Below are 26,007 nucleotides of genomic sequence, written 5' to 3' on the forward strand. Positions count from 1 at the left end.
TGAATAGGAAATCCATACCCTTTGACCCTCCCTTCTCTCAAAGACCTAAAACATGAAGATATAATTCATATTCTTCCTTTTGTCCTTCTTTCAAACTATAAAAGAATGAAGAATCCAATTTCATCAAAGTCCAATGAAGAATCCAAGTTTATCAAATTCATAACTACATCATAGGAGTCATATGAGCAAAAACTATCTTCATGTTTTATTAGTCCTTGATAAGGCTAAAAGGGAGGAACACTAAATCAGTGAACAAAACGAAAGCCTTTACAAGATAAGCTAGAATCTAGAAACTCAGCCTTCACATCCACCACTTGATATCCGATCGTGCATGTCCTTGACTCCTCCCATTTGGTACATCGTAAGCATGAGAACTCCCATTTCACTATTGGGTTGGAAAATGGCCTATTCAAAAATATGCAAACACTTTCATGCACCTATGCATGATAAAATTGCTTGCAAGCTCACTATAAAGCAGCACTAGCACCCAGAGAGAGAGAGAGAGAGAGAGAGAGAGAGAGAGAGAGAGAGAGAGACGGCCATGTACGAGGGGCACAATTGCCCGTGTAGCAAGGGTCTTTCCAGAAGGGAATCGAACTTGGGCAACTGGATCAGGTGGATAAATGCCTGAGATGCTGCTCCTTCGATGACTCTACGGGTAGTGTGTATGCTAATCTAGGGGAGGGCCTAAGACGGGATTTAGACCACGCGCTTGCCATCCTCCAAAATGTGGTGTGAAGGGCTGCTCTCCTAGTTGGCCCAAGAGAAGGGACGGGCTCGGACACGGGCACGAAAGATTTGTGTGTGACCTTCTACTCCAGGTGGTGAAATACTCAATAACTCGGTGATGATTCTATTTCGTTCTCCATGGACTGAATCATTACCTCTTTTTGAACATTGAAGCATCTAAAACCCATCTTGTTGTTAAGGCCTATTTTGTTGTCTTGACGCCTGCAGCAAATGGACATCTTCTCCTTCTCATCATCTTCATGGTCCTTAGCCCTCTCTTTGGTCAGCTTCGCCACAAGCTCCTGCGCTCACTTTCCTCTCATCATCTCACCTCCGGCTCCAACCCCCAGCATCAACAAGGGCGGTGGCTCATTCTGGGCGATCAGACCACCGAGCTTATCAACGATCGGAACTCATGCAACACCGCAGGCTGTCTCAATGATTGGCCATTCGTCGCAGGACAGACGGAGCAGGAATTGGACCATTCCTCTTCAAAGCTTACTGGCCAACCGTCCCCCTCGCTGGAAGGCACGTTTCTAAACCAGTGCAGTCATGAGGCATGCGACGAGACTCTTGCCCAGCTCGACCGAGACAGCATTCAGGCGGATTCTGCCACCTATAGTATTCTTTTGAGGTGGTGTGGCAACACAAAGGCCTTGTTGGAAGGCAAACGTGTCCATGAAAACATTTTCAGACGTGGGCTGGACAGGGGTACGTTTTTTGTAGGTCTTCTGATACAAATGTATCTAAAGTGTGGAGCTTTGGAGGATGCATTGGCATTATTTACGAGCATTCGTCAGCAAAATAAGTATTTATGGAATGTTATCATCCGAGCATATGCTCAGCGAAAGCCAGTCCAGGAAGCTGTTAAATTGTTCGATCAAATGCAGAAGATAGGAGAAGTGATGCCAGATAAATCCACGTTTGTGCGTGTACTTACTGCATGTGCCTCCCAGGGAGCCCTACGTGAAGGCATGAGGATACATGCCTGTGCTCGGGACAAAGGATTTGACCTGGACGTTGTTGTGGCTACTGCACTTGTCAATATGTATGGGAAGTGCGGCAAAGTGGAGGATGCTCGAAGGGTGTTCGACAAATTGCTTCAGCCTGATGTGATTGCTTGGACTGCCATGATTGGTGTATATGCTCAGCATGGACAGGGTAAAGAGGCCTTCCAACTCTTCGAGGATATGCAGAAGGGAGCTGTCAAACCAAACAGAGTCACCTTTGTTTGCGTTTTGGTTGCTGTTAGCAGTTTTGCCACACTCGCTGAATGTGAACGGATTCATGCCTACATTTTGGACAGTGGGTTTGAACCCGATGCTTTTATAGGGGCAGCACTTGTCAAGATGTATGGGAAGTGTGGCAGCACAGAGGGTGCAAGGAGGACGTTTGACAGGATTCACTATCCAGATGTGATATTATGGAATGCCATGATCGCTGCTTATGCTCAGAATGGAAAAGTCAAGAAGGCAATTCAAATCTTCAACCAAATGCATCAAGAAGGGGTTACCGTGGACAAGGTTTCCTTAGTCTGCATTTTTGATGCCTTTGCACGTTGCACAACACTATCGGAAGGCAAACGGGTCCATGCTTGTATCCTGCACAGTGGCTTTGAGGAAGACATTATTCTAGGGACTTCACTTGTAAATATGTATGGCAAGTGTGGTAGATTGAAGGAGGCTCACAGATTGTTCAACAGCATGTCCCTGCGGGATGTGGTTTTATGGACAGCCATGATTGCAGCGTATTCCCAGCAAGGGCATGGCAGAAAAGCTCTCCAACTCTTTGACCAGATGCTGCAGGAAGCCGTAAAGCCTCATAAGGTCACCTTCATAAGTATTTTTGATGCATGTGCAAGCTGTGTAGCACTAGCTGAAGGTAAACGGATGTACGCACGCTTCTTGGGAAATGGATTTGTTTCAGATGTGGTGGTGGGGACTGCTCTTGTTCACATGTACGGTAAGTGTGGGAGCTTGAAAGTGGCACAGAGAGAGTTTGAAAATATTCCCGAGAAAAATGTCATATCTTGGAATGCCTTGGTTGCTGTGCATGCTCAGCATGAACAGGTCAAAGAGGCCCTTCAACTTTTTGATCAAATGCAGTGGGAAGGTGTAAACCCAAATACGGTCACATTTGTCTCTCTGTTGGATGCATGTGCCGGCTGTTTTGCACTAGTGGAGGGCAAGCAAATGCATGCCTCCATTATCAGCAGGGGGTTTGAACGAGATCTTATTGTAGGAAATGTGCTTGTGAATATGTATGGCAAGTGTGGGAGCTTGGAAGATGCACAGATAGTGTTTGACAGAATGCCAGAGCGTAATGTGGTTTCATGGACAGCCTTGATTGCAGTCTATGCTCAGCATGGCCAGGGTCATAAAGCCCTTCATCTTTTTGGGAGAATGAAATTTGACGGAGTCAAGCCAGACAAGGTTACCTGCATCTGCATTTTGGATGCTTGTTCTATCTCTGCTGCACTAGCTCAGGGTGAGCAGATGCATGCCTGTATTGTGAATTGTGGAGTTGAGACAGATGACACTGTTGGGACTGCTCTTGTGAACATGTATGGCAGGTGTGGCAGCTTGGAGAACGCACGCTGTATATTTGATAAGTTGTCTGGACAGACTCTGATTCTGTGGAATGCCATGATTGCAGTATATTCACATCATGGAGAGGCAAAGGAGGCATTCCAGCTCTTTCATTTAATGCAGCAAGAAAGGGTGATGCCAGACAAGGTCACTTTTGTCAACATATATACTGCATGTAGCCATGCTGGTTTGGTTGAAGAAGGTCACCGCTACTTTATTTCTATGGTCCAAGATCATGGCATCTCACCACTTTTGGAACATTATATTTGTATAAGTGACCTATTTGGCAGGGCAGGGCGGTTGCTTGAGGCAGATTACCTTCTTAACCACATGCCCTTTCAACCAACTGTTGCATCCTTTATGGCAGTGCTTGATGCCTGCAGATTTCAGGCTGATGTGAAACGAGCAGAAGGTACCGCAAGCCATATGGCTGAACTAGATCCAGAGAGTTCAATGCCGTACTTAGTTCTGCTCAAGATTTATGGCTCTGCAGGAAGAGGGGAGGATTGAGGGAAAGTAGCCAAGCTTTCTAGATGATTGCCCGATTGCCCTTCTAAGGTGACTGTCGGCTCTTGACTTGAAGTGGAGCTTTTTGTGAAAGGGGGAGTTTTGGGGGGGGTGTTTCATTCACACAAGAGTGTTTGGCTTTGAGGCTTTTAACTGCTCTTTTGGCAGGCAGCAGAGAACCGTTCCCTGTTTATGTGCCCACCAATACGCAGGACGTGCTCTGGTTTCTCTGAGCCTCTTGCTTTATACTTGTAAGTAATTTGTCTGCCTTTACCAAGGAAAGAAGATCATACAAACATCCCTTACAGGTTAGCCACAACTAACCTATGGGTTCTATGCAATCCTCTATCCACGAGCTACCTGCGAGCACCACCCGAGGTTTGAATACAGACATGGACACACGTGGTTTTAGGCTAGTGTGTCATCACCCGACTGTAGATCCTCACAAGGATCACCTTTGAGCTTGAGGTTGGGCAAACCTTGGACTAGTGATCTCCCAGGTAACTGTTAACACTAAGCATCTCATACCACACAGCCCCATCTGAGCACAGATGTTGTTAGGGAATCATTGGCTTGGACGGGCTTCTTCTTTTCCAGGTATTCTCAAGAGACCCCACTCCCAAGAATGCCCCACATGGACATAACATTCTCCTTCCTTCAGTCAGAGAAGGACTGAGGCAAACTCTGGGAATTGACGTTGAAGAGAATCAATACCTTCCCAAGTACTCCAAGCGATCTTTCCATTTAACTTTCAGCTGTGAAAGAACCGTGTTTCTAAGCTGTTGGTCCCTATTATGTAGAAGATACTCCGGTTCATGGGGCACATAAGTGGTTGGATCCTCGAGTCATACGTGTTCATCTCCAAAGATAATCTTTTGTACCCATCAGTCGCCGACATGAAAGACTGGGTGTACTAAACCCCATCAGGTAAACACAACTTGTAAGCCGCTTCATTGAAAACTCTAAGCGTCAAGAAAGGATCACAAAAGTGTGAGAATTTATAGGGATCTTCAAGTAAGCCCACTAGCCCTCTGAAAAAACTTGAGGTGATTGCTTCTGGTTGGCATATACTGTGTTCTATCCTGAGCACTTTTTATGCCTTTCCTATGCAATCTGCAAAGTATCTTGAACCATGCCAACTTTTGTTAGATTCTTATTCATACAACTCGATGATTCACTCGAAATATTTCAAACTAAGATGATTAATCTCACATATGATATGGATTCCAGAGATGCGAATAATCACAAATAAAGTACAAATAGCAGGGAATTGTTGCGACACTTTGGAATGTCCAGTATCTCTTTACATTATCCAGAACTAAGCACATGACACAGACCAAGATGCTGACTACCTGCTCATATCTATCAATCTTGTTGTAGGTTTGCAATGAACTCCATCAACCGACTGTGGACATCTACACTACGCCACGATACCTGCAGTTGCGCATGTCAGACCAATCGACCTACATGACGACGACTCTACTGGCTTGAGGCCAGGACAAAGGTACTGAGCTCTTCGTGAGCAAGGAGTTTTGTACAAGCATGCGTTGCCATGTTGGTGACTGCGACGACCGTCTCAGTTTATCATTCTGATGATGAGCTGAACTCATGCTCAGCTGAGTGTCCAATTTTATGTACACAGCTCTCCAAATAATACCCAATAAATTTAGCATTATCAGCATGAAGAGCATAAAGCTTTTCATTATATTGAAAGTGATTACGTGATTCAAAAAATCAATATCTGGACGAGAGCTCTTGCTATAGAATCAATCCATTCCTAACAAATCGTCAACCCATCAATCTCATAACGTTGAATGACAGCTCTTGTGATTATTCCTAAATCGTCACACAAAGATGTGAGACCATCTCTTCCCCAGGTCTCTGAAGTACCATGTGCAAGATTGACCACTATTGGTGGCTATTGGGAATCATTCGATGTAGTGTCTGTACACAAGGGAGGCATCAATAAAGGTATCAGTGATCCTATCATCAGATAAAACGTGAATTAGATCCCCATTGATCTAACCGACCATGCGGATCAAATCATGGGGTCCAAACACATTAACATTGAAATGGCAATGCTCACAACTTGAGTCGAAAGAAAACAATCAAGACTTAATCCATTTTGCTAATCCACTCCTTATGAGGCTCTTTTTTAGTCCAAAATTTCCTTAATGGCATAAAATGGAAACAAAACTAAACACCATGAGGATCAAAAGAGCTTGAGCCTATAATCCAAAAGATACAATTACCATGGTTTAAAGGACATGCTTTGGACAAACGACTATAGCGTCATCGGAGGTAGACAAGAGTATACCGTCAACTGGCACTTTTGGGAAGAGTTGCAATTCCTCTTTGCATTGCTCTATGACATGTACCACATCTAGGTGGATGATGCCTTTGTGCATGATCTTGAGTTGCACTTGTTTGTGTGCGGCCTCCATTTCTCTACTGGTCCTTCGCAGAACGACACGCACTCAGATTGAATGAGACTGGATCACTTATGGGTACATGGGAGTGGATGAGGAAGGTCTTACCTTAGTTGATAGGGTTCGGTATTCGCCTTCCCAACTCTCTTACCTTGGGATGACAATTAGGTGCTTATCAAAGAGCGGAATGGTGGTTGGCAGCAACACTGCCTCATAAACCTCCTCTATTGGGTTTGGCATTGGCAAGGAATTGAGTCCGCGGATATGATATGCTCCGTCTCAAGGGTGAAAGCATCAATGGTGGATGCTTGAAATGACTTCACTTAAGGAGATGGATGCACTGAGGCATGTAAAGCCTTATATTGAGGACTTACTAGTGTAAAGTTTGCATCATTACTGGCGAACTATTGTTGAGTATCTATGTCATCTGAGGTAGCAAGAGATGGATTTGTATCCATGTGTACATGTGATGGATGTAGATCACAATCAACCTGTGCTGATGTAGATGGGAGTGCCTCGTGCTGAGGACTTAGTCAAATGTGCATGATAAAAAAATAGTGGTTTGATCCATGCCAGCATATAAGATATTTGTATATGATCTCTCAAGACCAATGAGGTCTGATTCGCCTTGTAAATTGAACTACATACCCTTTAGCACGGAATGGTCAAAGTAGTTCTCTTTCCACTCATGGATCTCATTAAGGAGTCATGACTAGTATATCATGACTATGATGTGAAGATGTATGAACAATTGTGTATGCCAAATATCAAGCCTACAAAAAGATGATAACAATGTGTCCGGATATCCAAGAGACTATATAAGGCTGATGTGTGTGTGCTAGAACCAATGCCAAAAATAATCAAGAAACATGACTATACATAGGTGGCATGCATATGTGCAAGATTATGCAACTGGCCTAAATGTAAAGAAGATCTCTACCAAGTGTCAGAATCTGAAGTTCCAATTGCCAAGGACCCGAATGGTAATCCAAATGTATGCATGGAGGATAAATCCAAGGGGGCTGATAGCAGTGGGAACTACGGTAATATGGGCACTAGCTTACTTGGATTGGTGGAGTTGAATCTCCTCTAAGGATGTGCTAGTCTTAGCCAAACTACACATTGATTGTAAAATATGGCAAAATAAATTTTATTTCTTTCATTTTATGTGTTAGGAGGTTGCAACAAATCAAGAGGTGGTTTTGATGACGACGATTAAATGATTTTGACTATTAATGAAAATCTATTATGCTCACTATGTATAGCATGCTCTACTGATCACTTTTTCTTTTTACACCACTAGAAAATTCCTTAAGGATCAAAATATGTGCCAAACTTTGGCCAAGGAGTGGTAAAACATGATGATGAGGCATACAAAAGTACACGATTGGCCACTACACTTCTGATGTGGTAACGTGGTGACTCAATTGATGACATAGTTGTTGGGATGATGTGGGTGCCATGTGGCACTTTCTTCACCCTAGGGTAGAATAACCCTAACTACCACATAAGTATGCCACATGGCCCAAGGTAAGAACTTTGAAGTGGGTTCGAAGCTTGAAAAACTGCGATGGCACAACATCCACAGAGGATGAAGGTTGTCTTGGTTGCATCTCGATTGTGTTTGTGTGATCTGTCATGGTAAGACTCATATACTTCATTGTGTGAAGCTTTTGCTTGTCAAGTCCAGCAGGTTAGCTATTGGTTGCTTTGTTTGCTTTTATCTGTGTTGCATCGAGTTGCGTGTTTTGTTGTCTTTGTGTGCTTTGCTACTATAGTGTACTTGTTGTTTGGCGGTGCTATCTATTGTCTTGCTTAGTTGAAGCTTTGTCACCTGGCGTTTGCTTCGCCCCTATGTCATTATGTGCTGCCTTTTACTAGGTTTGTTGAGCATCATTGTTGCTGAGGCTGCTATTAGCTTCTGTTGAGTGCCTTGATGTCTTGTTGTTGCATTATTTGCAACTATTGTCTATCACATGAGCATTAAACATGCTTTGATATAGTAGTTTTTTTTTGTTGCGGCTAAGTGTGGTCGAGCGACAGTTGCTCGAGTCTTTGTGTAGGCACATGTGTAGGGTAGTATTAGAACCAAAGAGAGGAAGAATAAGAAAATCTCTCCACGTTGATGTAGTTGGTGAACCCTAAATGCTCACATATATAAACCCTTTGGAAAATGCATTAAAGGCTTGGGCAAATAACACTATCTTGCCTCCATAGCCTCCAAAACCGCATTCAAAATCTCTATCCTCCAACAATTAGACCAAGCAGACGGCATCTAATTATTCACCAAAGCAAAATGTCAAAAAATTTAAGTGGATAACCCTAAGGAAAAAAAGTTAGAAAACCCAAATCAAAATGCCACCATTTGGCTAGTTCCCATCATTTGCCCTCAGCTATCTACATCTCACCATACTCAATGACTTCTATGAACTTCCATAGAATGAGGCCTCCAACCAAGACTTAGATATCAAGGTCATTCATGTCCAAATTAAGACCTTTTTAGAAAAGGGAAAAACAATGACCATCATCCACGAAAAGGTGGACAAAGTACTCAAGCTCCCCAATGACTCTACCAAACATGCCACGCAACCAGCTATGATGCACTATTCAAAAAAGATGTGTGGTTGCAAGAGCAATGCTACACGACTGGACTCAACTGTCCAAACAATTTTTCAACTCTTGCCTGAGCAAAATACTAGACACATATGCACCATGAATACTAGTACAAAAGGCCCTAAAGGTGGCGAGGGGAGACAAATTCAATTGAGCAAAGTTGATGAAATACCAAATAAACAATCAAGACACAAAGTTGAAGATAAAGGCAAGTGGCATGGGAGTGGGGGCTCCATCTTTATCTTTTGGGATGTAGCAATGAAGAAAATCTAAAGCGACCTACCAAAACCTACCAACAAATATCCTAAAGGAGCTATTTGCCAAGTCACCAAAATGAGATGAGCAAATAGCCAGCTCATCAACCAAACCAAGTAACAAGTATCCAGGAACAAAAGATGTCCCAACTGTATAAGGGGCACCTGAGCAATCAAAGCCCAATGAGAAAGGGAAAGGGCCAACAGAGCCCAAAATGGCCAAGCCACAAAGTAGAAGTAGGCCAAGTAGTGACTAGCAGTAGCCGGAGCCATAAAAGAAAGACCATCAATGATGTTCCTTGTTGAGCAATGGCTACTACATGAAGTCTTAATGCCCCCTGCATCTTGAATCGATGTAACCACTTGCACACAAGGGGAGCTCACAAAGTACTCTGATGTCTTTGGTATTCTGATTTTTCAATCAAATTATCCTCATGTGCCATACATTGGAGAAATTCTAGCCATTAGGGGTTGTTGAATACAAGGCAAGGTGATTAGAAGAGGAAATGAAACTCTAGGAGTATTATGAGTGTCCTTTAAAGAGGAGTGGCAAGCCAAAATCCTGCCAAAATAGCAAAGGAAATAGAGGAGCAAGTAGTAGACTTCCATGAGTCCAATGAAGCAACTAAGAGAAGCATAGGTGCTATGCAAAGAGCTAAAGAATATGAAAAGTCATAATAAGCGCAAGAAGAACCAAACGAAGGATTCCCAAGCACATAGCAATCACAAAGAACCTCTATCTCAAGAGCTACTTAGAAGATGTAATAGATGAAAAACAGTTGGCCGAGCCTCAACAAGTATGATAAGGTGACTCAGCATGGAATAATTATTCCTCAAGGCCACTTAAGACTTGAACTTAGGAATAGAGAAATTGCCACATGAAATAAAGATAAATCAAAAGGTGATGGCTGCCTAGATCTATGAAATAAATGCTTTGCTCATAGTATTCAACAACATCTTTTCTTAGAGCTACACTAATTTGAGGGGTGTACTCCTCGAGATCTACCAACACAAGATTACCTTGGTGTTTGTTTCCAATTGAGTATGCCAACAAAGGTACAAAATGAACCCAAACTATGCTGAAGGTAGGGCTAAGTTGGACCAACTCATCCAGGTGGGATTCATTTATTCCATTGACAAACGTAACTAGATGTTCCAAATCATGGTGGTCCTAAAATAGGATGGGAAGCTTCGGTTATGTGTGGTCCAAAACCCCAAACAATGCCGGGTCTATTTCCAATTCCCATCACAGCATTGTTGACCAAGTAGTTGCCATGAGCTATACTCATTCATTGATGGATACAATGGTTACAATCATATCTCAATAGCAGTGGAGGACCAGAAGAAGAGAGTCTTTGACCAAATGCTGAAGGTTAAGGCTGAGTTGGACCAACTCATCAAGGTAGGATTCATTTATTCCATTAACAAAAGTAATTAGATGTTCCCAATCATGGTGGTCCTAAAATAGGATGGGAAGCTTCGGTTATGTGTGGTTCAAAACCCCAAACCATGCCAGGTCTATTTCCAAATCCCATCATAGCATCTTGGACCAAGTAGTTGCCTTGAGCTGTACTCATTCATTGATGGATACAGTGGAGGACCAGAAGAAGAGAGTCTTCGTCCATTGAATAATAAGATTATGCATGTAAGGTGATGCCATTGGGACCATTAACATAGCAATTATTCATTATGGAAATGTTCAGGGAGGACCTAAACATTTGGACTGAGGAACATTCCAACAACATTCCAATGATTCATGGTAGAAATGTTTAGGGAGTACCAGACATAATTTCTTGCCATTTTTCTGGATGACTTATGTGTGTGCGACAAAAATATGGCACCTCTCTTGATTAGAAAAAGGTCTTGAAAAATGACAAGAAGTAGGTATATCCTTAAATCTAGCTAGGTTCAAAGCCTATATTCTATGTAAGGGATGACATTTTTCTTGGAACCATGTTATTTCTAAGGGGGTAATTAGAACCAAGCAGTCCAAGATAGATGCCATAGAGAGAATGCTATAACCTAAGAACCTAACCTAGTTGCATTCCCTGATTAATTTTTATCGGAGATCCATTAAATACTTTTCTAAGACTGGAACACTACTACACAAACTTACCAAAAAGAAGATAAACTATTAATGCAATGAAAACCTATCATAGGCATTCCAAACACTCAAAAAGTGATTAGTAAGGACCGCCCATCTTGCATCAATCTTGGTGGGATCTAATTTTCCATATGCATGTCAGTGCCTCAAGCTATGCCATAGGCATTATTCGAGTGCAACATGATGGCCGATTGGATTATTCAATCTACTATGCAAGCCACATGACGGCCCCCCTAGAATGCAACTACTACAATACAACCAAGCATGAAGCATTTTGGTGGTCTACAATGTTTAAAACTTTTGTCATCATTTTCATGAGAATATGTTCATATTTTATGTTGATCGCCAATGAAACTACAATGCAGCCAAGCGTGAAGCATTCGGGTGGTCTACCGTGTTTAAAAGTTTTATCATAATTTCATTAAATCTATATGTTATGTTGATCACCAGGCTCCACTCTAGTCATCCAAAGAACACTGGTGTAGTGGATGTAGGAATTCAACTTGCACATGGTACATATAAGCCAAGAAAGTCCCATGTTGGAGCAGAGTCCTTTCGAGACTTTCAGCAATTGAAGAAGGATGCAAAGTCTACATTGAGATCCAGTTCCTTTTTCAACAACATCGTTTGCAAGCTTCAAGGGTGTGCACATGGGAAATCCCGCCAAGCTTGAAGCACACTCGTGCATCATAAGTCACAACACATTACAACACTGTAACACAAGTCACAACACAATAGGTGCAATGACCAAACATGCCAGGCCTATTGTCCATTTAAGGCCAATAAACCATTGTATCCCAAGGAAAGTTTCCTTGCCAGCCCACCAACAAAGCCAACTTGAGTATTGCTACATACCTAACCATTAGGGCAGATTTGGGGTCAAAAAGGGCCTTTTACTTAAGGAGCTAATGAGAGCTCTAATTAAAAAAATAGCAATCTACCAATGAGGAGGCTCAACATTTAATATTTGTTGTAAGAAACCAAAAATGCCTCTCATCGGTTGAGAGACCTCCCTTGGCTGCCACACATTGCCACTAGGCCCCCTCTTGTCCCTCCCCCCCCCCCCCCCACATGCCTCACTTGTCCTTTTGTGCCCCATCTCATTTGTCCTTTTGTGCCCCACTTCCACCCCCCTCTCTTGGTCAATTACTCCCTTCTCTTGGCCAACCACGTCACTTTTCCCCTCCTAAAATTTGGCTTTTTGGGAAACTTATCCAAATTACCAAAACTCCTCAAATGCTCTCCCAAACCAATTCCACGCTCTTCCTCTTCTTCCAAAGTGAGGTCTAAACGGTCTCTTCTCCTCTTGGTATCCTCTCCAACATGGTGAAGCATTCCCCATCTCCTAAACCAACGATATCTCTTCAATATTGTATTTGCCACACCTTGAAGGATGCTAATGGTGCCTAGACTCCTCAAGAGTTCAAGATCATGTCTTGGGTTACAATGCAACCATCTGCAATAGGTCCACACAAGGTTCCTAGGAAGAACATAGCCAACAAACAGAAGCATTGGAAAGGTCATATCATTAGGTTCTTGAACACCAAGTCCAACACGTATACATGGTTCATGACATGCAATTGGATCCTTCAAATCAAGCTCGTCCTTCACATTTTAAGTGTTTATTCAAATATTTATGTTGTGTGTGTACGCACGTATTATGAAAGTGTTTATTTTTCTTTATGTGTGTAGCGTGTGTGTGGGTTTGTGCCACCGTGTGTGATTGAGCATTAAGAAATGCATTTTTGTCTTTGTGCGTGGCTTGCAAGTTATGAAAATTGTGTGTGTGTGGGGGGGGAGGGTTAAAGGCCACTATACCTTAACCCCGGTTATGTACAATACTCAAACACATATATATATGAATTACATAGAAGATTAGGGTGTTCTGCACCCAGCAAAACTTGTATGGCTCTCTCTTCTGGCTCTCCCTCTCTAAATTGTCTGGTCCATTGCATTTTGGAGGCTGAAAAACCCCTACCTGCCAGCTCTTACACGATTCCATGGAGATTTGGAGAAGTTCCATCTCTTTGAGTTGCCAAATCGTCTGTTTCTCTATCAAAAATCCATTCAAAGATTCAAACCTTTGATTTTTGGATTATAGGTCAATTGCAAGGGTTGTCTGCAAATTGTGCTTAGTGTGATTATGCAGTGATGCCTGTGTTTTGAGGCATCCTAGGTTCTATTTTCACTAGCAATCATTGCCGTGGGGCCGTGATTTTTGGATATGCCTTATGCAAATCACTTTGGTTGTAGCCTGAGACATGTGTGCTCATTTGTTGTTTGCATTGGGTTGCATTGGATGCTTTACAAGCCATTTGGATGCATTGTGATCCTTGTTGGATGCATTGATAGGCCTAGATTGCCTTGTGGGATGCTTTATTGATGGACGTGTAGCACACATATGCTATTTTATGTTGAGGGACAACTTTGATATATTGCAGTGGATGCACATGTTGTGCTATGATCTCTTGGATGAGATTTTGTTGATGCATATGCTCATGGAAAACATTTATGCTTGAGGCATTTTGGCACTTATTGGCATTGGGATTGCCATTGTTTTGCCATTGCAATTGGGATTTTCTTTTGGACCACATTTGCTCATATGGATGCATAGTATATGCACATGAGTCACATGCATTTTGATGCTTTGAACCTTTGAGGTTTGGTGATACTATTGTCCATTTTAGCATACACATTTGGGTGCACCTGGTATTTGGTGTGATTTCTCTCTTGCAGGTACTAGCATTTGGAATTTTGTTTCATTTGCATTATGGCATCCTCTTCCATGTCTGAAAAGGAGTTTTTCAGCATTAAAAAGTTTGATGGGACAAAATTTTCTTTGTGGAAAGAATAGATAAGGGATGTTCTTATTCAAAAGAAGTAGATTAAACCCTTGGCAAGGATTGGAGCTAAGCCTACATATATGTCTGGGGATGATTGGAATGAGTTGGATACATTATCAAATTCTACTGTTAGACTTCATTTTGGAGAGTCAATTTATTTTACAGTAGTAAATGACCAGACTACGGAAGATTTGTGGAAGAAATTATGTGCCACTTATGAGATGGAAACTGCCTCTAATAAAGATTAGCTCATGTAGAGGTTGTTTGAGTTGCAAATGAAGGAAGGGGTCTCCATTGCTTCTCACCTGAATGAATTCAATATTATTTTCAGCCAGCTTTAAGCTCAGAAGATAAATTTTGATGCAGAGATAGAGTTAATATTTCTCGTGTTCATTGCCATCCTCATGGGACACCTTTCCTACAGCTGTCAGTAACTCTGCATCTAGTGGAGTACTGAAGTTTGATGATGTTGTGGGTAGCTTGTTGACCAAGGAGATTAGATGAAAGTCTATGGAAAGCAAAAAGAAGGATGTAGCCTTAAATGTGCAAAGGGGCAGATCATAGTTCAGGGGGAAGTCCCAAGAAAGAGGGAAGTCTCGTAGCAAATCCAGGGCACAGAACATTGAGTGTTACCATTGTGGCAAGAAGGGCCACTTGAAAAAGGGTTGCTACAAGTTGAAAAGAGAGAAAAAGGATAAGAAAAAGAACAAAAATCGGAGTGCAAATTAGAAGGAAGAGAGACTAAGGGAGGACAAAGGAAAAATGAAGATTGAGGAGATCAATGCAGTCATTGATAATAATGACAATGACATTCTCTTCATGTCTAGTCTACTTGCAAACTTGCTTACCACTTCAGATAATGCATATTCCCAAGATTGGATTCTGGATTTTGGTGCTTCATTCCATGTTACTCCCCATAGGGAATGGTTCTCCACTTATGATAGTGGAAAGGTAGGTTGTGTGCATCTTGGAAATAACTATGCATGTGACATAGTGGGAGCAGGTGAGATATAAAGTTTTATTTTGCAAATCGGTCTGCATTTGTTTTGAAAAATGTGATACATGTGCCTAAGCTGACCAAGAGTCTTATTTCAATGGGTCAACTAGATGACACTAGTTTTTAGACCACTTTTGGCTTTCAGATTTGGAAACTTTTGAAGGGCTCTATGGTTTGGGCAAGGGGTGCCAAAATTATGGGACATTGTATCTCTTACATCTATCAGGGGTGTTTGGTCATGTTGTTGCAATAACCGAGCAGCCAAGTACTTCTTTGTGGCATTGCAGGTTGGGGCACATGAGCCAGGATGGAATGAAACTCTTATGCCGTTTGGGTTATGTACTACATTTGAGGTTTTTTGATTTTGAATTTTGTGAGCACTATCTCTATGGGAAGCATACTAGATCAGCCCATAAAAGAAGGGGAAAGAAAGAGCTTGAAAGGCTTGATTTGGTGCATTCAGACGTACATGGTCCCATGCCTACACGGTCAATAGGCGAGGCTGAATACTATGTGACATTCATTGATGATGCAACTAGGAAAGTGTGTACTTATTGCTATAGCTCGAAAGAGCGATGTGTTTTAGGTATTTCAGAAATGGTGGTCTTTGGTTGAAAATCAGTCAGGTAGAACGCTTAAATGCCTACGGACTGATAATGGTGGAGAGTATCTCTCTCATGACTTTCAGCATTTTTGTGATACACATGGGACTAAGAGGGAGCTCACGTCCCCTCGTACTCCTGAACAAAATTCAATTGCAGAACAGATGAACCACACCATTCAAGAAAGGTTGCAATGTATGCTTTCCAATGCAAGTCTTTCTAGTGGTTTTTGGGCTGAGGCAATGAAGATTGCAGTGCATGTGATCAATAGATCACCTAGTAAGAGTTTGGATGGTGGTATTCCTAAAGAGGCATGGAGTGGAAAGAAGCCCTCTTACTCTCATTTGCATATATTTGGGTGTGAGGCATATGCATATGTGCCAAAAGAGCTTCGGAAGAAGCTAGATTCTAAGTCTAGGAAATGCATCTTTTTGATTTTGAGTTATGGTGAAAGTGGAGAAATGGGGTATCGTCTCTAGGATCCAGAAGCAAAGAAGATCATACAAAGCCATGATGTGGTCTTTAATGAGAAGAAGATGCATAAGACACCCATGTGGGATGTGGAAATGAGGAGAATCACTTTCTAGGATGTTAGTCCACCTGAATATGTTAATAGACATCAAGCTGTCCATGCACCAAATGTGTAAGAAATGGTGCCACCAGGTACTCCCACAAGTACACAATTAAGGGCAGATGATGGATCATCTATTGGTGGAAATGATCAGCCGAATGTGGCTGATATGTAGGCAGGACAACAAGCTAAAATGCCCTTGAAAAGATCATCTAGAGTGTCTAGACTGCCTAAGAGATTTGTTCCAAGGGTAGCCTATGTGTTGCTTACTGATTGTGGAAAGCCTTCTTGCTATAGAGAGGCTATGATGCACGAGGATCAGCAAAAGTGGGAGTATGCTATGCAATTAGAGATGAGTTAAATCATAAAGAATAAGACTTGGGAAGTTGTTTTCTTTGCCACATGGAAAGAAAGCATTGCCATGTAAATGGGTCTACAAGATGAAGGTCATAGCAAGTGATGATGTGCCTAAGTACAAGGCCCATTTGGTTGCTAAAGGGTTCAAGCAAGAGAAGGGTGTGGACTTTGATGAGACCTTCTCTCCAGTGGTCAAGATGACCACACTTAGATGTGTACTTGGACTTGTGGCAGTAGAGGTTATGGAGCTTATGCAGATGGATGTAAAGACAACTTTCTTGCATGGGGATCTGAATGAGGAAATTTACATGGTATAGCTGGAAGGCTTTGAAGAAAAGGGAAAGAGCATTTGGTTTGCAAGCTGAAAAAGAGTCTCTATGGTGTTAATGCCTCTACACTAAAAGGGCTAAGGATAATAGCCTGATACTCCTATCACTTTATGTGGATGATATGCTATTGGCTAGTAAGAACACTTATGAGGTAGATGCATTGAAGGTGAAGTTTCATGAGGCCTTTAACATGAAGGATTTGGGACCTGAAGGTCATATTCTTGGTATGCGCATCACGTGTGATCGGACCTCCTTTAGTTTTCATAGAAGGAGTATGTTACAAAAGTGTTGCAATGTTTCAATATGGAGGGGTACTCCATTGCCTCCATATGTGAAGATGAGTCAAGCAAAGAGCAAGCAAATAGCCCCAAATTAGATGAGCAATGGGCCATGGTGGCCAAGGTTCCTTATGCATCAGGGGTTGTGAGTATAGCTACTAGACTGGACATTGCATTTGTAGTGGGATTTGTTAGCCGATATATGAGTAATCCAGGAAAGAGGCATTGGGAGGTAGTTAAGTGCATCATGAGGTACATGAAGGGTACCAAGGAGATGTGTATATGCTTTGGCAGAGGAGAGATACGTGTACTTGGGTACACAGATTCAGACTATGTAGAGCATGTGGATAGTAGGAGATTCACTTTTGGTTATGTGTTTACCTTTGCAGGTGGTATAGTGTCGTGGATGTCTCACGCACAAGAGTGTGTTGCTTTTTCTACCACATAGGCCGAGTATGTTGTAGTCACAGAGGGTTGCAAGGAGGCTATATGGCTTGATCATCTAGTGGGAGACTTGGGATTTCAATACATGTGTACCCCCCGGACATTGCATAATGATTCCATGAGTGCTATTCATCTAGCATAGAATCCGGTCTTTCATGCAAAGACCAAACACATTGAGGTCAAATACCATTTTATTAGGGAGGTACTTGAGGAAAAGCGCATAGAGCTTGAGCTTGTCAAGGTTCATACAGAGGATTACCCTACATATATGCTGACGAAGAGTCTACCTAGTTAGCGGTTTGAGTATTGTCATGTATTGATAGGCATTGGATAGTATGCTCACTAGCTGTTCTCCCTTAAAGGCACATTGGCCTTTAAGTGGGAGGTTGTGGGTGTTAAACGCCACTATACTTTAATCTCGGTTATGTACAATAATCAAACACATATATATATGAATTACATGAAAGATTAGGGTGTTTTGCATGCACCAAAACTTGTAATCTCTCTATTCTGTCTCTCCCTCTCTCTCACCTTCTTCCATTCTACTTCCATTGTTGAGATCTCTCATATGTGCATGTGTGTGCGTGTGTGTGTGTGTGCGCGTGCATGCATGTGCATGCATGCGTGTGCATGTCCATGTGTGCACGCGCATGCACATGCACGTGCATTGTGTGTGTGTGTGTGTGTGTGTGTGTGTGAGAGAGAGAGAGAGAGAGAGAGAGAGAGAGAGAGTATGTGGCTTATAAGTTGTGAAACTTATGTGTGTGTGTGTGTGATCACCATCTACTCTCCTTATACTCACACTAGTGCAATAGCTAGCATCTCTCACACTACCATCTACTCTCCTTTCTTCTTTGCACCATATTCCTAACTAATTAAATAAATAATTATATATTATTTATTTCTTACGATAAAATATAACAAATTTAAGTTGCACATCACTAAATTGACATTGATTGTGAATCTAAGGGGAAATGAGTTGACTATATAGATCAAGATCCTTGGTACATAGATAGTGGTGTATTGATCATCTCACATAACAAAGAATGAAGAATGGTTTACAGAGATGAAACCATTAAAGGGACCCAAGAGAGTTATCTACACTATAGATAACGTGCCGAATCTATTTCAACAAGGGAAAGGCATTGTTCCTATGAATAGTTTTGCTAGTACAAAAGGATTGGGATATTGTCGCTATGAACAGTTTTGCTGGTACACAAGGATTGGTGAAAGATGTACTCTAGGTTCCAAAGCTTAGCAAGAACCTCTTGTCAGTTGGGCAAATGATGGAACACAACTATCGAGTCATCTGCGATGGAGATGAATGTACAATCAAGGATACATATATCAGAGGATATTAGCCAGTGGGAAAAGCAGTCAAGGAAGGACACTTGTTCAGGATGCTAGCTTTAGTACCAGACTTGTATGCCATGTTAGCTCAACAACAACCGATGCCACTTCTCGTAGTACGGTATAAGATATATGGTCATGTCAATTTCAAAGGCTTGATGCAATTGAGAAATCAAAATATGGCACTTGACTCCTATGCTATAGTTTCTTGGAAAAGTTTGTGAAGCATGTTGCTTTAGTAAACAAAAGAGAACCAAGTTTGGGAGAAGCACCTCTCGAGAAAGAGGTATTCTTGATTTGATACATACACATGTATGGGGTTATGCACAGACTCACAACATCAATGGTTCACTCTACTACTTGAATTTCATTGTGACTATAGCATACATTTTTGGGTCAATTTTGTGAACGAGAAATTTGAAGTCTTTCCAGATTTCAAAATTCAAAGCCATGGTAGCGAACCAGACAAGAAGAAAGATCAAAGTTATGAGATCAGAGAAAGGAGATGAATAGATGTCTTTATCATATATGAACTTTTGCAGAAATAATAACATTTGAAGGCAATTCACCTGGCAGATACTCCTCAACAGAATGCAATAGCTGAAACAAAGAATCAGACTTCAGTAGAGATAGAAAGTGGTCATGGAATATATTACTGCAAAAACACACCTTTCTAATCTTCCCTGAGGGAAGTACTTTTCTTGAGAGGGAACCATTCAAGATAATAATATGTTTTCCTCTATTAAAATTATCAAAATGTTCAATTGTTTCATTCTTGACAATTTAAAGGTTTCTTGCCAAATTAGAAGGAAATGTCAAGAAAGAGATAAGATGCATGAAATGACTTAGAGGAAGCCTCAACACAGATGTAGCAACCTCATATCCCGATTTCCATAGCTCTATGAGATTCGACAAAAAACCACAAAACGATGGGAAAATCTACAAACTCAAAACAACACAAACAAGAGAAATTTGCATAGTGAGTCATCATGCAATCTTTTTCCCCTTTTCAAGGAAGGAAGGACTACCTAGCAGCATAAATCTAGCAAAGGTGGAATCTTTGGAGGGTGCACTCAATGCAACTTGGCTGAACAAAGCTATGTCACAGAAGAAGAATATCAGCAAGCCCAAGCTGTGGTGGTTGAGAGAAGCCAAGCTACAAAATGGCATCAAGGCGAATCATCTAGAGAGGCTTCTTTGTCTATTGGACCTTCGACAATTGATCGGACGAAGAGCTCTATTAAACTTCATACATAGGAAAGGTCTTGAGAAGGCAAATGCACAAGTGCTAGTACTTATAATTTTATGTATATTTTAGTTTTTAATTTCAATTCATAGATAAAAAAATCTAATCAAAATGTTTTGTTGGATTTCTCAAGCTGCAATTGAGGCCAACGATGTTGGACTGTGGAAGGAAGGCACAAGGAAACGCTTTGGAAAAGATGCCTCTCTTGCCCAATACATGGGGCTTTTTCAAAGGCACACAATTGTATGCATGCATGCGAAGTACACACCCCATAGAAAAGAGGAGCTAATAAAGTATAGGGTACTATAAAAATTGACATCCTTTGCACTGTTATCACATGTAAATAAAGCAATCTTGGTGCGTCAAGGTAGTGCTTGGACGTTTTGGGCAAAGGGTCTCTGGAAGGATTTTGGCACTTGCAAGAGTTGGCGTGGCAATTGATGTTATTAATGCTCCACTACTCACTCAAAGCTTTGCAAGTCCAATTATCTTACCAACTCAAAGACAAGCTTCAGTTCAACGTAGGCTAGAAGAAGCAAAAAAAGAGGATAAGAATTGAATATACTTGTAGAGATACAATTGTATACTACAATGTACATTTGAGTACATACGTGTAACAAATGATAACAAGGTTATAGTTGTATACTTCCATCATTATGAATACAAAGACTTTTATGCTACATTGTTTGCATTCTTCAAAGCATTATTTTTTCTTGTCATTCCATAAATTCACTTTTAAAAGTGTAAAAGTTAATGTGACTTTGTAAAAGACTCAGGTTTCAAACTTGAGGTTTTTTTATTGGGAGTACAAAGACTTTGGAGAGACAATGTTGTGTACCACGAGCTTGAAATGCAAATGCAACAACAAAACAAAGAGTTCATTTCACAACAAAATCGGCTACGAATAGATTCACACACTACTGGTGACATTAGCATGCTTAACACACTATATTGTCGACAACCAATAGCTCCCGAGGAGGTACCCCACCTCTTCTACACAAATGTATCAAAAGATGCCCACAATAACACCATCTTTGAAAGGTGGCAAACAACAATGCACCATATCAAAGATATAGATACCAAGTATAGGACATGTAGCAAAACAGTTGCAATCCCAACAGATGCCAAGGTGACAGGAGGTTTGCATGCCATACTATGCCTTAAGCATGAAATGATAGTCGAAGTTTGTTCCAGAAATCTTGACATTTGCGACGGCCTTGTTAATGGAGCAGATGCCATGTTCAAACACGAGTCTCTATGTCAAGCAAACCCACTGATAGTTTGGGTGGAATTTTCCAATCCAAGCATGGGGAAACAAGCCCGCAAGTTACACCACTACTTGTACCATCAAGAAGTACCAACATCATGGACTCCAATCTTCCAAATAGCGCACGAGTTCCAAATTAGCAAAAACCACCTAAACAGCGTTTGTAGACACTAGTTTCCAGTTCAGGTAGCTACAGCATGCACGATTCATTGTTTGCAAGGTCTTTCCATGCCTATTGTTGCATTCGATCCCTATGGAATTAAAATGCATGGTCTGACCTACATAGCTCTATCACAAGTGCATGTGATCCTGCCAACTTCTACCTTTTGCAACCTCTACAAGATAAGAATATCAAAATCGACCAGACTGTCTTGCAAGAACTTGAGTGACTAAGGAACTCAAGCCCATGGCGAACGCTGCAACTAGACTTCAACAACATCAGCGAAAACACTTCGTCATTGCAATCTCTCAACATAAGATCACTCATTGGACACAAAGAAGACATTACAGTAGTTCATAGCATCCTAGCCGCAACCATTTTATGCTTGCAAGAGATGCACACGAAAGACAAACATTCTACATCCATACTAGGTTTTAATCAGTACAGAAGGGCTTGGCATTGCAATGTACTACAAAGACAACATTACTTTACTCAATAAGAAAAGATACTACAATGATAGTGTCAAGTGTTTGTTCATGCATTTTCACAACTCCATGCTCGCAGAAATAGCAATCATCAACATCTACCGATCACCTAAATCCACTGTTGCAAACCTCTTCCTTAGTTTGCGAGAAGTACTTTGGCAAGTAAAACCTCAGTGCACCATATACATCATTGGCGATTTCAACATTTGCTACAACAACAAACCCAGTAAGACTCTCAAATTGTTGCAGCAAAACATGCATCATCTAATAACAAGCCCTACAACAGTACACGGGTCCGTGTTGGACCACATCTGGGTCAACAACAACGTCCAACCAAACTTCAAGCATGGAACCAATTATATCTACTGGTGTGACCACTCGTTGGCCACACAACACTCGACGAAGCTCCACCACTCCAACAACTTTGATACTCCATCACAAACATGGCAGGCCTCATGAATATAATTCACCTTGTTTGGGCACATGTGTGAATGTAAGCTGAGGTATGAGTCAAAATCACCTGCTCTACAGCAGGTGCTTGCAGACCTGGTTGCTCCTCGGGCCCCTGCTCTCGAGTAGGGGCCAATCCCAAAATTGATTTTCGAGTATCGAGTGACAGAGACGGGCTAGTTTGCAAACCAGGCAAGTGGCGCGACAAGCCACAAGGCCTTAAAGCCTGAGGAGGGAGTCTATCTTACTTTTGTCTTGGTCTCTTTACTATCTTTTTGCCGGGGAAAACAAAGTGGCATGAACAGGCCGTTTGGCTAATGTTATTGCTTTGGACATAGTTGTTGTACGAGCAAGATAAATACAATGCAATGAGGGATGCTGAGCAGTTCTAGCTGAAGCTTGATGCTCTCAAATCTTCTTGGCTCTCTTGTCCCGTACTCTCTATCTCACTTTCTACATTTGTCATTGCTTTGTCTACACGTTATGTAATTGGTGGAGACGCCGATCAAGATGGAGTATGAAGCTTTAGAGAAGACGTCTCCGTTTTGGCTAATCTGCTTTTAGAACTTGTTCAGTCAAATATGCATGTAGCAAACTTGACCGTGCATCTGACATCAAGACAAGCATCGAGTTTGGGACATGACTCTAGTGTCAGACCTAAACCGTTCTCAAGTATGCTTGAAGAAGATGTTTCCTTATGGCTAGATCACTTTTACAATCTCTCGGCATGTGAGATCAACAGAAAGTAGAAGAAAGAAGGCTAGAAGCTAGTATAAAACAGTGGTGGCCTCATTTACAAAATGTGCTCACTAATATTGTTAGGATGTAGGGAACGCTTTACTGAATAGGAACGAACGACTAAGTCGTCATTCTTTTAACTATCAAAGTTGGCGTGGCGTTTTTGCCAAAATGGCGTACGGTTTGCCAATTTGGCGGCGAAACGTGCATACCTTTCTAAAATCCGTTTGCTTGCTGTTTGAAAGCGTTTGCGTACTGTGATTTTTCTCTTCGGACGATCCTTGGCTTTGATTCGCTTATCGCTCTGCCGTTCTTCTTCTGCTCGACAGGAAGTGATCTGAGAAAGTTTCCCGGGCCTAGAATTATCTTCTTGGAGGACGATCATCAGCATTTTGATCATCCAGCTGTGTGAGGACTTAACTCGTGGCTTGATTGAAGGTATTAAGTAATGCTCTTATGAAAGAACGCGAAGGATTTCGCAGAAGCGATTGCATAAGCTTGTCCAGTGAGGGTGAAATATGTTAATAACCAGGAACTGCTAGATTTCGCAGAAAATAGCGGACATCTGTTTGATTTGGATGCTGAGAAGATAAGATTGATCTCTTTCTGCAAGATCTCTGGAATGTGAATGCCACTAGGAGCTATCGTGATAAATTGAGCAGGTTCCAAGTTCTGTCCATCGCTCAAGTAAGTCTGCTTCTCCTCGAAAATACTTATGGAAAATCGAGCCGTATGTCTCTTCCTATCCCTAAGTTTTCAAGAACTTCTTACGAAGCATCGAGCCCGAATGCATGAAATTAGTTGCTTGCAAACGAGATTATGTCTCTTCCCGTCGTCAGTTTTCAGGGAATTTTCTTACGTAAGTACAGCGACGAGCCCGAATGTATGAAAGATTGCTTGCAAAGGAGGCTGCAATCACGAATCCGACCACAAAATTTCGCCAAAGCTCGTTGCGAATCCGTGATTGCTGATGCACAGAACTAATTTCTTGCAGGAGAGTGCAGCTGGAAGGAGAGGAAAATTTGCATTACGTCGAATCAGCAGAATGAAGAAGTCTGCTGCCTTTTCGCGCGCGATTGCATTGGTAGTGACTCTCATGAGCTGCACGATCATGCAGATCGAGATAGCTAAAGCAGATGAGCTTCTTCGGCAGGAATTGGGGAAGAAGGTACTGCTCGCCTTGCAGCTCTCAGGGTACACCATTCTGGCAGCCACGCTAGAGCTTTCGCAGGTCCAATTGCTGCCTCTTCTTCGCAATGCTACCATATTCGCTGCAAGCGACGCTGCTCTCGCTTCTGTGCAGCTTGCATCTCCCATCGCTGGAGCAATCCTTCGTTACCACACCGCAACGGTGAGATTGTCGTACGAGGATCTCAAGCGCCTCCCTACCGGCACCACTCTTGAGACTCTTCTCCCCCCAAACCGGCTGCTCGTCACCAGTTCTCCGGACGCCACCAGCATCTTCTCAATCGATGATGTCCCGATTGCAAATCCTGACATCTACACCGACGAAAACGTCATCGTTCATGGAGTTGATCATGTCTTTGATGCCCCTGCCTTTGGCTTGCAACGTCCCTTCAGAAAACCCCCTCCCCCTCCAGTCCCAGCTAGTGCTCTTCTCGACCCGCGGGAAACTCCAACAACGACAGGGAGCAAACCAGATGAGACTGCGAGTCCTGATTATGATACCATGCCTCCCTCGATACTTCCGCATGTCCCTCAAGTAACAATGCCGGATCCAGGTCGAGCACGGTGCGACGCTCCGCCATTCGGCATGCATTCTGATCAGGATAGCACATTGATTGGCCAGACCATGTCTGCTCAATTTGACTTCAGAAATACAGAAGGATCGCTGCCGAATTGTTCAAATATCCCGATTCCCAATCAGAGCGGGGGAATTGTTCCTACGGTCGGCGGATTACAAGCTTCGTGGACACCAGCTAGTTGTGAGGTTGCGACGCTTCTGCCACAGGTTCTTGTTGCTTCTTTGGTCTTTGGACGACGGCTTTGGTGATTGGCAGAGGCGTGTCGAGTTGCTGTTTACGGTCGTAAAGTATCCCAGCTTTCCGGATGCTTAACACTTTTCTGGTGCTGATTGGTAATCGCAGAAACTAGGTTTTCCCTTCGCCAGGTTATTTCTTAACTCAAGAACTATTTTCAAGAAACTCGTAACAATATTGTCTTGAACGACTGCGTCTGTGGCGGTTGGCAAATGCAGAAACTGCATCATTGCCTAGTATAGGTTTCAAGTTCATTCTTACACTTCTGTAGAAGCTAACACATAACTCATTAAATTGTCTTGTTCACTACCAGTGATTATCGGCAATTGCCACTGCCTCGGCACTGCATTGTTGGCTAGGTTTTGTTTCTGTCAAGTTCATTCTTACACTGCTGCAGAGGCCAAACATATAACTCATAATTTTCTGGTTCATGACCAAATGATAATTGGCAATTGCCATTTCCTCGGCACTGCATCATTGCCTTGGTTTTGTTTCTGTAAAGTTCGACATTGTAGAAGCCAACACATGACTCATTAATTTTCTTGTTCTCGACCAGTGATGATTGGCAATTGCCACTGCCTCGGCCTCGCTTCTGTTGATTTGTTTCTTATCAGGTATCTCTTCTTCTAATTTCATGAAGAGGTCGTCGGCACCATGTCTTCAAAC

General features: G+C 42.1%; 2 protein-coding genes across 2 annotated transcripts; both read left to right on the forward strand.

Annotated features, from left to right (window-relative positions):
• Positions 1-923: 923 nt before the first annotated feature.
• On the forward strand, positions 924-4,954 carry LOC147899272 (pentatricopeptide repeat-containing protein At2g39620-like). Its single transcript, XM_087378338.1, has one exon. It carries the CDS (start codon positions 990-992, stop codon positions 3,825-3,827), a length of 2,838 nt encoding a protein of 945 aa, XP_087234464.1. The 5' UTR covers positions 924-989; the 3' UTR covers positions 3,828-4,954.
• Positions 4,955-23,797: 18,843 nt separating this feature from the next.
• LOC147899273 (uncharacterized) lies at positions 23,798-25,355 on the forward strand. Its single transcript, XM_087377680.1, has 3 exons — positions 23,798-23,846; positions 23,931-24,028; positions 24,336-25,355. The coding sequence occupies exons 1-3, from the start codon at positions 23,798-23,800 to the stop codon at positions 25,353-25,355; spliced, it is 1,167 nt and encodes a 388-aa protein (XP_087233806.1).
• The last annotated feature ends 652 nt before the right edge of the window (positions 25,356-26,007 follow it).

This window comes from Dipteris shenzhenensis, chromosome 8, assembly GCF_047967505.1.
Source record: "Dipteris shenzhenensis isolate YYH24624 ecotype China chromosome 8, Dip_SZ_1.0, whole genome shotgun sequence".
Lineage (NCBI taxonomy): Eukaryota > Viridiplantae > Streptophyta > Polypodiopsida > Gleicheniales > Dipteridaceae > Dipteris > Dipteris shenzhenensis.

Coding starts and splice junctions, on each gene's coding strand:
- LOC147899272 (XM_087378338.1), top strand. CDS start 990: ATGGTCCTTAGCCCTCTCTTTGGTCAGCTTCGCCACAAGCTCCTGCGC.
- LOC147899273 (XM_087377680.1), top strand. CDS start 23,798: ATGAAAGAACGCGAAGGATTTCGCAGAAGCGATTGCATAAGCTTGTCC. Junction 23,847..23,930: donor CGATTGCATAAGCTTGTCCA/GTGAGGGTGAAA, acceptor GATGCTGAGAAG/ATAAGATTGATCTCTTTCTG. Junction 24,029..24,335: donor AAGTTCTGTCCATCGCTCAA/GTAAGTCTGCTT, acceptor AATTTCTTGCAG/GAGAGTGCAGCTGGAAGGAG.